This window comes from Triturus cristatus, chromosome 7, assembly GCF_964204655.1.
Source record: "Triturus cristatus chromosome 7, aTriCri1.1, whole genome shotgun sequence".
In the NCBI taxonomy this organism is placed as follows: domain Eukaryota; kingdom Metazoa; phylum Chordata; class Amphibia; order Caudata; family Salamandridae; genus Triturus; species Triturus cristatus.
In genome coordinates this window covers 384,933,402-384,949,079 of record NC_140590.1, presented here as the reverse complement: position 1 = coordinate 384,949,079, position 15,678 = coordinate 384,933,402, and the positions used below count along the sequence as shown (strand labels likewise).

Here is a 15,678-nt window from a genome sequence, read left to right as displayed (position 1 = left end):
CCATCGTTGTGGCGAATGCCCGCAAGAGGGCACACTCGCAGACAACGGGTGACGCTCCTCCCCCGGACAAGGAGTCCAAGGTGCTGGAGACCTCCGGCAAGCGAGTTGCCGCACAAGCTGCAAGCATATGGCGCATAGCTAACACTCAAGCGCTCCTCGCTCGCTACGATAGGGCGCACTATGACACAATGGAGCAACTCCTTCAACACCTCCCTGACCCCTACAAAGAAGGTGCAGAAATCCTTATCAGAGAGGGACAGCTACTCACAAATGCTGCCATCAAATGTGCACTAGACGCTGCTGACACGGCTGCCAGGGCCATCAACACTAGCGTCATCCTACGACGTCACGCCTGGCTACGTATCTCAGGATTCAAGCCTGAGGTACAAAACAATATCCTTAATCAGCCTGTCAACCCCGACTTTTTGTTCGGGCCTGAGGTTGACGCCACCCTCGAGAAGATAAAAAAGGACACGGACACTGCAAAGTCCATGGGCGCCCTACAAACTCAGTCCTTTCGGAGCGGCTCCTTTCGTCGCCCCGGAAACAAGGGAGCAGGCAGAGGACAGGGGTCACAACAAACATATAACAAGGGTAATACGCAGACCACCTACGATAAGAACACCCGAGGTGGCTATCGTGGCTCCAGTACCAAGGGCAGAGGACGTGGCTACGGCAACACCAGGTCCTCCCCCAAGAACAAGCAGTGACGCCCTCTCCCTTCCTCCCGACCACATAACACCTGTCGGGGGAAGGCTACAACGGTTCCTGTCCACGTGGAACTCCATCACCACGGACAGGTGGGTCAAAGATATTATAAAATACGGTTACTGTCTGGAGTTAACTTCCACTCCACCCACAATACCACCAAGAAACCGTCCTATGTCTTCAGAGCACTTGACGCTCTTACAGCAAGAGGTAGAAAGTATGCTTCTAAAAGGCGCTATCGAGGTCGTACCCGTCCACGAGCGGGGCACGGGGGTTTACTCCCTCTACTTCTTAATTCCAAAAAAGGACGGGTCGCTCAGGCCTATATTAGACCTGAGACCCCTGAACCAGTACATTCTTTCGGAGCACTTTCACATGCTCACTCTACAGCAAGTCCTTCCGCTTCTCCAGCAGGGAGACTTCCTAGCATCACTGGACCTCAAGGATGCGTATTTTCACATACCCATCCACCCCTCACACAAAAAATACCTCAGGTTCACTGTTCAGGGGCAGCACTATCAGTTCAAAGTCCTTCCCTTCGGCGTGACAACAGCGCCCAGGGTTTTCACAAAGTGCCTAGCTACGGTGGCGGCACATTTACGGAGACAGCACATACACGTCTACCCCTACCTAGACGACTGGCTCGTTCAAGCGAGATCGGCCCAGCAATGTGCAAGCCACGTGTCCCGTACCATTCACCTTCTTCACAGTCTGGGATTCTCACTAAATTACCCAAAGTCTCATCTCCAGCCCGCACACGTACAACAGTACCTAGGTGCGACTATCGACACTCTGGCGGCCACAGCTCAGCCATATTTAGTGAGGATCAACGGCATACAAGCGCTGATCTCCAAGTTCAGACCCAACCACTCGCTTCCAGCGCGAGTGTTTATGCAGTTGATAGGCATGATGGCCTCCTGCATCTTCATAGTCCCGCACGCGAGATTACATATGCGCCCACTTCAGGAGTGCCTAGCACGTCAGTGGAATCAGGCTCAAGGACAGTTGAAAGACCTAGTGTTGGTGAGCGGTCGGGCATACAACTCTCTGCATTGGTGGAATCCACAAAACCTTTGCAAGGGCCGACCGTTCCAAGAGCCTGTTCCACAAATAGTACTGACAGCGGACGCGTCTCTCCAGGGATGGGGAGCTCATGTACTCCACTACACAGTGCAGGGACTATGGACGACACAACAGAAGAAGATGCACATCAACCTTCTGGAACTGATGGCAATCTTCCTGGCCATGAAGGCTTTCAAAGTACATCTGTGCAACAAGGTCGTGTTGATCCGGACGGACAACATGACCGCAATGTACTACATACAGAAGCAGGGAGGGACACACTCTCCACAGTTGTCTCATCTGGCTCAGAGCATGTGGAAGTGGGCCATTCAGAGGAACATGTTCCTCATGGCGGAACACCTCCCCGGCAAGGACAACCAGATGGCGGATCTGCTCAGCAGACACAGCCACCAGATGCACGAGTGGGAGTTACACCCATCGGTACTCCAACCGTACTTCCAGCAGTGGGGTCACCCAGAAATAGACCTATTCGCGACAAGCGAAAACGCAAAATGCCAAAGCTTCGCCGCCAGATTCCCACACCCGCAGTCGCAGGGCAATGCGATATGGATGAACTGGTCCGGCAAATTTGCGTACGCTTTTCCTCCAGCACCGTTGATACCGCTGGTGGCTCGCAAACTCCGACAACACTCCCTGACACTCGTCCTAGTTGCTCCCACGTGGGCACGCCAGCCGTGGTACACCACCTTCCTCGAACTTTCCGTGGTACCGCATCAAAGGCTGCGGATCAAACCCGCGCATTTGACGCAGAACCATGGAGAGGTTCAGCACCCAGATCCGCAACAGCTGAACCTGGCGATCTGGCTCCTGAAGTCCTAGAGTTTGGCTATCTCAATCTGCCACCTGACTGTATGGACATCATCAAGGAGGCCAGGAGACCCACTACAAGAGCTTGCTATGCAGCCAAATGGAAACGGTTCGTCATTTATTGCGGTAATAATGACATTAACCCGCTGGACGCATCCATCCACAACATCATATGTTACCTCTTACACCTATACCGATGCAATCTGGCGTACACCTCTATACGGGTCCATTTGACCGCAATATCAGCCTATCTGCAAACCAGGCAGCACCTCTCTCTCTTCAGAGTGCCTGCCATCAAAGCATTCTTGGAAGGACTCAAACGAGTCATTCCACCTAGTCACCCACCGGCTCCAATGTGGAACCTCAACTTGGTCCTCACACGCCTGATGGGTCCACCCTTTGAACCTCTACACTCATGCGAGATTCAATTCCTTACCTGGAAAGTAGCCTTCCTGGTAGCGATCACTTCCCTAAGAAGAGTTAGTGAACTCCAGGCACTAACCGTTCAAGAGCCATTTATTCAGGTTCACGCCAACAGGGTCGTACTACGTACCAACCCCAAATTCATGCCCAAGGTAATATCGCAGTTCCACATGAACCAGACTATTGAACTGCCCGTTTTCTTCCAAAACCCACAAACTGTTGCAGAGAGGGCATTACATACACTAGATGTACGGAGGGCCCTCATGTACTACATCGACAGGACTAAACCCTTCAGGAAGACAAAACAACTGTTCGTTGCCTTTGCCCCACACCACAAAGGTAACGCCATCTCCAAAGCAGGGATAGCCAGATGGATAGTTAAGTGTATTCAAATCTGTTATCAAAAGGCAAAACGCACATTAACTATTCCACCACGAGCCCACTCAACACGCAAGTTGGGGGCTTCCATGGCCTTCCTAGGAAACATTCCCCTGCATGATATATGCAGAGCAGCCACATGGTCCACTACACACACATTTACAAAACACTATTGCGTAGATGTGCAGTCAAAACAGCAGGCAGCTGTAGGACAGGCTGTTCTCAAAACACTTTTTCAGACCGCTGCAGCTGGCACGGGTAGCCGCCGCCAATAGAGGGCACTGCTATGTATTCTATGCACAGATATGAATTCAGCAGCCCACATGCCTCGAACTGAATATGCTACTTACCAGTATGCATCTGTTCTTGGCATGTAGGGCTGCTGACATTCATATCGCCCTCCCTCCTCCCCGGCGCCTGTCGCAGCTGCAGCTCTCAGAATTATTGCAAGCATGGTCATCACTTTCTGTATCTACTCCATCACTGCCACAATGGCGAAAAACAATCTGAGGATGGAGAGGATGCCCATGCGCACTGTAGTCCAGGGGAGGAGTCACCTATCCAAGGATACTTCGAAGACTCTTCCAGGACAACAACGTGCAAACATCCGGACCCAACACTAGGCGGCGATCTATGCACAGATATGAATGTCAGCAGCCCTACATGCCAAGAACAGATGCATACTGGTAAGTAGCATATTCATTCCTCCCAGAGTACCACCTTCACCTGTGTGGAATTTGAACATCGTTCTCGCACGTCTGATGGGTCCTCCCTTTGAACCTCTACATAAATGTGAGCTTCAATTCCTAACATGGACAGTTGCTTTCCTAGTGGCCATTAACTCTCTACGGCGAGTCAGTGAGCTACAAGCACTAACTATTCAAGAACCTTTTCTGCAAATCCATCATAATAAGGTTGTTCTCTGAACAAATCCTAATTCCTTCCTATAGTCATTTCGCCCTTCCACCTCAATCAGTCTGTAGAGTTGCCCGTATTTTTCTCGCAACCACAGACTGTCACAGAAAGAGCTCTTCATACTTTAGATGTTAAAAGAGCATTGCTATATTACATGGAGAGAACACAACCCTTTCGTAAGACAAAACAACTTGTTCGAGGCATATGAGCTGCAGATTACACACTTTTGCATAGATCGCCATCTGGTGTTGGGCCCGGATGTTTGCAGTTTGTTTTTCCTCTTGGAAAGTCTTTGGAAGTCACGAGGTCGGTGACTCCTCCTTTTGATCGTATTGCGCATGGGCTTCGGCTCCATCCTCATATTGTTTTTTCCGCCATCGGGCTCGGATGTAATCTTCGCGCTCCGGTTCCGAACATTTCCAGTTCGCCGATCGAAGCGGAATCCTCACCTCACATCGCGGTATTGTTTCGATCGCGATCTCCTCAAATCAAGGCACCTTCTCATCGACAAATCTTCGGTTCCAGTCGTCGACGGCGGCCTTCGGGCCTACCCAAGCTCCGGTACCAGCTGATGGAAAGAACTCCATTCAAGAAGTGCCCTCGATGTGGGTCCAAATTCCCCCACACCGATCTTCATGAGGTATGCAACCTCTGCCTTTTCCCTGAACACGAGGCTCGAGACTGTCCGGCCTGTAAGTCTTTCCGATCGAAAAAGACTATTCGGGACCGAAGAGCCAGAAGAAACATGGCACACTCCTCGACCTCCGTTCCAGTCGACACTTCGGAGACGACATCGAAGATCCGGGACAGCAGCGCACCGAAGAGGACCTCGTCGGTGCTTCCGAGGCCGACGACTCAGATGTGGAAGACATCACTCCGGCGCAGAGGGTCATGAGTACTATACCCCCCCCTCCCACACCAACACCCAAAAAGGCTTCGGCCACGCCTTCGCCTCCGGGCCTAAGCAAGACCAGAGACACTGCTTCACACACCCCACCTTCGGGCCCGGTGAAGAAGCCAACTAAGCCTTCCTGCGGCTCGGGCTCGAGCCAGCCTGCCAGCCGTGCCGAGAAACACACTTCGGCACCGAAAAAGAAACCAGCCTCTACCTCGACACCGAGCTCCGCACCGAATCCCTCAGGGTCGAAACCCAGCTCTTCCGTACCGACGCCATCTTCGGTACCGACCAAACCCCATAAGGCCCTCGGCACCGACACTTCCAAGCTGAAGCCCGTCTCGGCGCCGATCAAGAGATCGGAGATTCCCAAGCCCAGTGCTAAGCAAACTGGCACGGACAAGCCTAAAAAGTCATCGGCCCCGAAAACTTCGGCGCCGACGGACCAACCATTGTCACAGGAACTATTTACACCGGATCCCTTACAAAAAACTCTCACCAGGGATCCAAAAACTGGACATCTGGCACTCTCTTCCAAAAAGAGACATTTGAACAAACCAGCTCCGCCTCCACCTCCAAAGAGGAAGGACTCTGCTACCTCTCCTTTCAGAATACATTCCCCACCTCCTCCACCTCCTCCACCTCCCCCACCCTCTCCACCTCCGCCTTCTCCACCCCCACCTCATCGCTCTCCGACCCCGTCTCCAGACGATGATGATCAGGGGGACCCATATCACGATATAGGGGATGTGCCCCAAGACCCCACCCCTACAGGATCCCCAGACCCATGGGACGACTACAATAACCCAGATATTCCTGACGTCCCACAAGATGACCTTTACCCTTCCAGGCCATCTCCACCGGAAGACTCATTAGGGTTCCACCATCTACTTCAAAGGGCGGCACCCTATCACGGGGTAGAGTTGCACATTGACCCAGTCGAGGAGGATTTCCTCCTCGACACATTTGATACCACACATAGGTCTACAGCCATACTACCTATGCTTAAAAGGGTGGTAAAGCATGCGCCAGAGGTTTTTAAGGACCCAGTCAGAGCCAGGGTCATTAACCCACGCATAGAGAAGAAGTACAAAGCTGCCCCCACAGATCCTGCCTATATCAAAGGGCCAGCGCCACTAGATTCCCTAGTGGTTTCCACTGCACGAAAAAGATCAAATTCCCAGGCGTCAGGCGAAGCCCCACCACCTGACAAAGAGTCAAAGCTACTGGACGCATCAGGAAAGCGCACTGCGTCACAGGCAGCCAATATATGGTGTATCGCCAACACCCAAGCGCTATTGGCCAGATACGATAGGGCACATTATGATGAATTGGAAAACATAATGCACCACCTCCCTGAAAGCTATAAAACTAGGGCCAATGAATTAATTCAAGAGGGTAAGATGATCACTAACACCGCTATACGCTGTGCCTTAGATGCAGCAGACACAGCCTCCAGGGCCATTAATACTAGTGTCCTCCTCCGTCGCCATGCTTGGCTAAGAATATCAGGATTTAAACCAGAGGTACAAGCCTCCATCCTGAATCATCCCTTTGACCAGGAACACCTATTCAGCCCAAAGGTAGATGAGGCCCTCGAAAAAATGAAGAAGGACACCGATACGGCGAAGTCCATGGGAGCCCTACAGTCACACCCTCCCAGGCGCTCTTTTCGCCGCTCTTCCTTTCGGACTACATCTAGAGGCTACTCCTCAGATAACGCGTCCACTTCCTACAAATCCCCCACTCACACCTTCACAAGGGGTTTTCAAAGAGGCGGCTATAGGGGCAACAATAATAAAGGCAGAGGCAAAACAAATACCGGCCGCTCTACCACACCGCCTACCCAATGACTTCCCCCCGCTCCCTCCAGACCATCCCACTCCGGTCGGGGGCAGACTTCAAAATTTCCTTCATGTCTGGGAGACCATCACCTCAGACAAATGGGTGACCCAAATTATTCGGTCAGGATACTGCTCGGAATTAACATCTACCCCCCAAACATTCCACATTACTAAAGTAGGAGGTAATCTCCCTCCTACAAAAACAGGCAATAGAACACGTTTCCGTCAATCAGCAAAATTTGGGGTCTACTCCCTATATTTTCTAATACCAAAAAGCGACGAGACTCTACGACCTATTCTAGATCTCCGGCCCCTAAACACATACATACACTCAGACCATTTTCACATGGTAACGCTTCAGCAGGTGCTTCCGCTCCTCTCCCAGAACGACGTTCTCACCAGACTGGACTTGAAAGACGCATACTTCCACATTCCAGTACACCATGCTCACAGAAAGTACCTCAGATTTGTGGTTGACGGACAACACTACCAGTTCAAGGTGCTCCCATTCGGAGTCACAACAGCAGCACGGGTATTCACCAAGTGCCTAGCGGTAGTGGCGGCACACCTCAGAAGACAGCACATTCACGTCTTCCCATACCTGGACGACTGGCTGATAAAAGCCACTTCATACAACCAATGTGTACACCACACCGCCACTACAATCCAACTACTTCACCAACTAGGCTTCACGGTGAACCACCAAAAGTCCCAGCTAACACCATCCCACATAAAAAAATACCTCGGTGCCACCATAGACACCTCAAAAGCAATAGCCTACCCCAATCCGGCCAGGATTGCAAGCATTCAGGCTTTGCAACAAAAATTTGTACTTCAACACTCCCTTCCAGCAAGAGTGTTTATGCAACTGATAGGGATGATGGCCTCTTGCATTTTCATAGTGCCTCACGCAAGACTCCAGATGTGTCCACTCCAAGAGTGCTTAGCGCGCCAATGGAACCAGGCCCAGGGGCAACTGACAGATCTGGTGTTGGTAGACGGTCGCACCCATCGCTCTCTGCAGTAGTGGAACACCACAAACCTTTCCAAAGGTCGACCGATCCTGGACCCGGTTCCACAAATAATACTAACAACAGACGCATTGCTCTCCGGCTGGGGAGCTCACCTATTACATCTCACAGTGCAGGGCACATGGACGACTCAGCAAAAGTTACTCCATATCAACCATCTGGAGTTACTAGCAATCTTTCTAGCCCTAAAGTCCTTTCAACCACGGATTTCAGGCAAGGCAGTCCTCATTCGCACAGACAACATGACGGCCATGTATTATATTCAAAAACAAGGCGGCACACACTCTCCACAGCTCTCTCAATTAGCACAGAGCATATGGAGATGGGCAATTCCACACAAAATCTTTCTCCTAGCCCAACATGTTCCAGGAGTCCAAAACACCGTGGCAGATCTGCTCAGCAGACAGACACAACAGATCCACTAGTGGGAACTTCACCCACAGGTTCTTCATCCGTTCTTTCAAATGTGGGGGCATCCACAGATAGACCTCTTCGCCACCCACGAAAACAAAAAATGCCCAAGCTTCGCCGCCAGATACCCACACCCATTGTCCAAAGGAAATGCGATATGGATGAACTGGTCAGGCAAATTTGCGTACGCTTTTCCACCTCTCCCACTAATTCCATTAGTGGTGCGAAAGCTACAACAGCATTCCCTCACACTGATCCTAGTAGCTCCAACATGGGCCAGACAACCGTGGTACACCACGCTGCTGGAACTCTCGGTAGTACCACACCAAAAGCTACACCTCTCACCATGCCTCCTAACCCAGAACCATGGAGAGATCAGACACCCGGACCCAGCTCAGCTCAACCTTGCGATCTGGCTCCTGAAATCCTAGAATTTGGATACCTAAACCTTCCCCCTGACTGTATGAACGTCATCAGAGAAGCCAGACACCCTACCACTAGAGCCTGCTACGCTGCCTTGTGGAAAAGATTTGTGGTTTATTGCCATAACAACACAATCAATTCTCTAGACGTGTCTATACAACACATCATATGCTACTTGCTCCACCTACAAAGGTGTAATCTAGCCTATACCTCCATTCGGCTACACCTCGCAGCAATTGCAGCTTACCTACAGAACAGGCAGCACCTATCACTTTTCAGAGTACCTGCCATTAAAGCCTTCATGGAAGGCCTAAAAAGAATAATTCCCCCAGAGTACCACCCTCACCTGTGTGGAACTTAAATATCGTTCTCACAAGGCTGATGGGGCCTCCCTTCGAACCTTTGCATAAATGCGAATTGCAATTTCTCACATGGAAAACAGCTTTCCTTGTAGCCATCACTTCCCTTAGATGGGTCAGTGAGATACAAGCACTTACAATACAAGAACCTTTTCTTCAAATGCACCAGAACAAGGTTGTTCTCCGTACCAACCCAAAATTCCTACCTAAAGTCATTTCCCCTTTTTACCTAAACCAATCTGTAGAATTACCAGTATTTTTCTCGCAACCTCAGACCGTTGCAGAAAAGGCTCTACACACGCTAGATGTCAAACGAGCCTTACTTTACTATATGCAAAGAACACAACCTTTCAGAAAGACCAAACAACTGTTTGTCTCTTTCTTTCCACCACACAAGGGCAACCCCATCTCAAAATCAGGGATAGCTAGGTGGATTGTAAAATGCATTCAGATTTGCTACCACAAAGCAAAACGAATGCTATCCGTTCCCCCTAAAGCCCATTCTACACGGAAGATAGGGGCTTCCATGGCTTTTCTAGTGAACATCCCATTAGATGATATCTGCAAAGCAGCTACATGGTCAACACCGCACACTTTCACTAAACACTATTGTGTAGATGTGCAAACCAAGCAGCAGGCTAGTGTGGGCCAGGCTGTACTAAAAACATTATTTCAAACCACTGCAACAGATACCGGTAGTCGCCGCTAAGGTTGGAAACTGCTATATAGTCTATGCAAAAGTGTGTAATCTGCAGCTCATATGCCTCAAACGGAATATGCTACTTACCAGTATGCATCTGTTCTTGGCATGTAGAGCTGCAGATCTACACACGCCCACCCGCCTCCCCGGCTACCTGTATCTGTTCCAGTCTATCTTATTTAGATACAACACACATGGGTTTCTTCACTGTTGTTACTATGCTCCATCATGAGGATGGAGCCGAAGCCCATGGGCAATACGATCCAAAGGAGGAGTCACCGACCTCGAGACTTCCAAAGACTTTCCAAGAGGAAAAACAAACTGCAAACATCCGGGCCCAACACCAGATGGCGATCTATGCAAAAGTGTGTAGATCTGCAGCTCTACATGCCAAGAACAGATGCATACTGGTAAGTAGCATATTCCTTCGTGTCTTTCTCACCACCACACAAAGGCAACCCCATATGGAAATCGGGGATAGCTAGATGGATTGTTAAAAGTATACAAATTTGCCACCACAAAGCAAAACGTACTTTATCTGTTCCTCCTAAAGACCACTCTTCATGAAAGATAGGGGCTTCCATGGCATTTTTAGGGAACATTCCCTTAGATGACATCTGCAGAGCAGCTACATAGTCTACACCGCACACATTCGCAAAACACTATTGTGTAGATGTGCAAACAAAACAACAAGCTAGTGTGGGCCAGGCTGTACTCAACACTATTTCAAACTACTGCAACAGATACTGGTGGTCGCCGCTAAGGAGGAGTACTGCTATACATACAATCTGTGCATGGTGTGTAATCTGCAGCTCAAATGCCTCGAACGGAATATGCTACTTACCAGTATGCATCTGTTCTTGGCATGTAGAGCTGCAGATCTGCACACGCCTCCCCGGCTACCTTTATCTGTTCCAGTAAGATCTTATTTAGATACACCATACATGGGCATATTTCCTGTTTTTTACTAAGCTCCATCATTTCCCTGCTGGCCAAAAACAATCTGAGGATGGAGCTGATGCCCATGTGCACTAGCATCCTAAGGAGGAGTCACCTATCTCGAGACTTCCAAAGACATTCCAGGACAAAAACAAGTGCAAACATCCGGGCCCAACACCAGATGGCGATCTATGCATAGTGTGTAGATCTGCAGCTCTACATGCCAAGAACAGATGCATACTGGTAAGTAGCATATTCCTTTCAGATTGTTTATGTGCAGGAAGGGAATCCTTCCTGCACATAAACGATCATCCGCATGGCGCAGGCATCCTTGCACCATGGTCCAAGCGTGCCTGCGTCGGTTCATGGCAGCCCATTGTGTGCCATCGCAGGGGAGAGCACAGGAATGCAACATATTGTAAATATGTCGCATTCCTGTGCTTTGAAAGAGCCGTGTGGCACGCTGCAGCACTTTCTTGTAAATGAGGCCCCAAGGACATAAGTGGTTTGAGGGAACGTTGATGGTGTGACCATGTATTATCAGGGATGGTAAGAATATTAAATTCACAGGCCTCGTACCTCTATTTGATCTTGGAACTCCTCTGTGAAAGTTGGTTTTAATAAGCTGTGAGCATTTGGTAAGGGGAAACTTGTGGGCTGTACCAAATTACTTAGTTATTTCTTTGGTTTGTACATGTGCCCATTGCACTGTAAATGTATGTGTGGTAAGTAAGTGATCCCAAAAAGGGCTTTTGGATGCCTTAATAGACAATTGCCTAATTGGACTTTGTTGAGTGTATCATAAGAGTTCTGTTTTAACATGCTTTTGTAGAGTGTGTGTAATATGTCTTGGGAGGTAGTGATTTTGTGAGCATGTTATGACCCCACTAAATCATGTAAAAGCACATACTCGGTACTACCTGGTGCGAAACCCTAAATTCCTTCTGCTTCTGCTTTTAGAAACTACCGGATGTTCCGCTACACAGCATACCGGCAGCTGACGAGGTGGTGCTGGGGAATGCTAGGACATGACAACCGCGTTGACCTGCCAGCCTGTGCCATAGCTGCAATCCGCAACACTTTCCATTCTGGTTTTTCATGCTTTTAGATTAATTTTGAAAATATGTTGTATTCAAATTTTTGAGCAGTTTATAAAATTCTGTTAAAAAGACATTTATTATGGTGCACTAATTGCAAGTTTCTGTAAACAATCCTTTATTGCAAAATAGTTGGTGGTACAACAGAGTTAAGAGGAGGATTGGTTGGTGGAGACTAGTGATTAAGTGTATTGTACCTTCCACCCAGTGAGAATGCCTTGGCACAATGTTTTATGTTCCTTTTTTGTTATGCATTGATTGGCGTTATTCCACAGTGTGCCAGTGATATTCTGGCTGGCAGGGGTGGACCATGCTCTAGTTACTTGCGGAATAAAATCTTTTTTTCTACCAGGTGTAGTCCTCCAGTTACAACATAATTTTGGCTGTGAGTTACAGCTAGCACAGCATCCAGTTACACAGGAGGTTGTTTTAACGTGATATAACCAACTATGGGCCTGATTACGATCTTGTCGGACAGAGTAGCTCTGTCATAAACGTGATGAATATCCCATCTGCCAAATTGTAATTCCATTATATACTATGGAACTTGTAATACGGCAGACGGAATAGGCGTCACATTGTGACGACATATCCCATCCGCCAATATTGTAATCTGGCCCTAAGTCTACTCATTTCAGTGTATTCCTTGCTCTTTACTGAGTTCACGGTGAGCCAGTGTATAAAAAGAAGTGCAAATACATGCTAAAAACCTCGCTTTATTGTTGGATATACAGGCACATGCATCAAAGCTATTTGCGATCGCAAACGGCGCGAATCGCAAAAATCGGCCGTTTGCGATCGCAAAAATAGCTTGTTCGAGGCATATGAGCTGCAGATTGTACACTTAGCATAGGTCGCCATCTGGTGTTGGGCCCGGATGTTTGCAGTTTGTTTTTCTTCTTGGACCGTCTTTGGAAGTCACGAGTTTGGTGACTCCTCCTTCGGTCCGTACTGCGCATGGGCTTCGGCTCCATCCTCAGATTGTTTTTTTCCGCCATCGGGCTCGGATGTGATACTTCGTGCTCCGGCTTCGAACTTCTACGGTTCCAGCCTCGACGGAAAATCCTCGATTCTTCGAGTTCCTCATCATCTTCATCTCTCGAAGCGGCACTTTTTCCATCCCGTACATCGACACCGGCCTTCGGGCCCTCCGCGACTCCGGTCCCGGCCGATGGAAAGGACTCCGTTTAAAAAGTGCCCAAAATGTGGGTCTAAATTTCCCCACACCGACCTCCATCAGGTGTGTAACCTTTGCCTCTCTCCAGAACACGAGGCTCGAGACTGCCCCGCCTGCAAGTCTTTTCGATCGAAGAAAACGATCCGAGATCGAAGGGCTCGACGCACCATGGCGCACTCATCCTCGACAGCTCCACCGGACATCTTCGGAGACGACGCCGAAGCTTCGGGGCAGACACACACCGAACTGGGAGAAGACATCGTCAGCGCTTCCGAGGCCGACGACTCCGACCGGGAGGACGTAACACCAGGACAGCGGGCCGTGAGTACAATACCCCCTCCCAGCCCCGCACCGAAAACCAAAGAGACTCCGGTTACTCCCTCGCCTGCCGGCCTGGGCAAAACCAAAACCAAAGCCTCGATCACCCCACCTTCGGGCCCGGTGTCGAAGCACTCAAAGTCTCACGGCAGCTCGGGATCGAGCCAGCCGACGCCCGGTGCCGATAAACACCACTCGGCACCGAAGCCTGCAAAATCCAGCTCGACTCCGAAACCACCGGTGCCGAAGCCTGGACACTCGGCGCCGACCAAACACAAACAGAAATCGGTCGGCACCGACGCTCCGGCGCCGAAACAGCATTCCACGCCGAAACACACGGAGACCTCCAAAAAGCATGGCGTACACAGAACATCGAAACCTCCGGTTCCGAAATCGCCGGTGCCGACAGACAACTCGGCGCCATTGGCTCTGTTTACACCAGACCCTTTACAAAAGACTTTGTCCAGAGATCCAAAGACTGGCCTTTTGACTGTGATTACTAAGAAGCGTCGCCTTGAGGCTCCGGCTCCTCCTCCTCCACCCAAAAAGAGGGACTCAGCTACTTCTCCCCTTAGAGTACCCTCCCCACTGCCACCCCCCCTCCCACCACCACCCCCTCCACCTTTACCTCACTACGATCCGGCCCCATCCCCAGATCCGGATGACAGGGACCCGGACAATGACCCAGGGGACGCCCCAATGGATTCCACTCCACCAGGGACCCCAGATCCATGGGAGGATTATAATAACCCTGATGTACCCAATGTACCTCAAGACGACCTATACCCATCAAGGCCGTCTCCTCCAGAGGACTCCTTAGGGTTTCACCATTTAGTGCAGAGAGCAGCACACTACCATGGGGTGGACATGCACACTGAACCAGTGGAAGAAGACTTCCTACTGGATACATTTGATTTACAAGATCGTTCCACTGCTATTTTACCCATGCTTAAGGGTGTCACCAAGCACGCTACAGAGGTATTCAAAGACCCTGTCAGAGCCAGAGTACTAAACCCTAGAATAGAGAAGAAGTACAAGGCGGCACCCACAGACCCTGCATACATCAAGGGCCCTGCTCCTCTAGATTCCCTAGTTGTCTCCACAGCTAGAAAACGGGCTAACTCCCAATCCTCAGGAGATGCCCCACCACCAGACAAGGAATCTAAACTTCTGGACGCGTCTGGTAAACGCACCGCCTACCAGGCTGCAAACATGTGGCGCATTGCAAATACACAAGCACTGCTTGCGCGATATGATAGAGCACACTATGATGAATTAGAGGCTCTTATGCAGCACCTTCCAGAGAAATACAAACGCCAAGCTCATGACCTGATACAGGAGGGCAAACTAATCACAAACACCTCCATTAAGTGTGCCCTCGATGCAGCAGACACTGCTTCTAGAGCCATAAACACCAGTGTCCTGCTTCGCCGCCATGCCTGGCTCAGGATATCAGGGTTCAAGCCTGAGGTCCAGACATCAATACTTAATCACACCTTTGACCAGCAAACACTCTTTGGCCCAAAGGTAGACGAAGCGCTCGAAAAAATGAAGAAAGATACAGACACAGCGAAGTCTATGGGAGCGCTCCAGACCCAAGCCTCTAAGCGTTCCTTTCGACGCTCGTCCTTTCGTGGCACAGGTAGAGGCTCCTCCACCGATAATGCCTCTACCTCCTACAAATCCCCTCCTCAAAATACCTTTTCAAAGGGCAACCAAAGAGGTGGTTACAGAGGCAACAACAATAAGGGCAGGGGCAAAACCAACAATACCCGTTCTGCCACCCCACCCGCACAATGACTCCCCTTCGCTCCCCCCAGACCATTCCACTCCGGTCGGGGGCAGACTACAAGATTTTATCCACGTATGGGAGTCCATAACATCGGACAAATGGGTGACCCAAATCATTCGGTCAGGGTACTGCCTCGAGCTAACATCTACCCCACCCAATATCCCACCAAGGCACCGTCCAATGTCCCAAGAGCATTCCACACTGCTCAAACAAGAGGTACTCTCGCTCCTCCAGAAACACGCTATAGAGCAGGTACCCGACAATCAACGAAATCTAGGGGTCTACTCCCTATATTTCTTAATCCCAAAGAAAGACGAGACCCTCAGACCCATTCTGGATCTCCGGCCTCTAAATGCCTACATACATTCAGACCACTTT

At 50.0% G+C, this 15,678-nt stretch overlaps 1 protein-coding gene across 1 annotated transcript in view; it reads left to right on the top strand.

Moving 5' to 3' along the window:
* LOC146809748 (uncharacterized) overlaps positions 1-12,373 on the top strand; it is a 56,052-nt gene extending 43,679 nt beyond the window's left edge. The window contains exon 3 of the mRNA XM_085614377.1: positions 11,877-12,373. Within this exon, the coding sequence (XP_085470503.1) occupies positions 11,877-12,024 (148 nt within the window). The 3' untranslated portion in view covers positions 12,025-12,373. The remainder of the gene's footprint in view (positions 1-11,876) is intronic.
* The last annotated feature ends 3,305 nt before the right edge of the window (positions 12,374-15,678 follow it).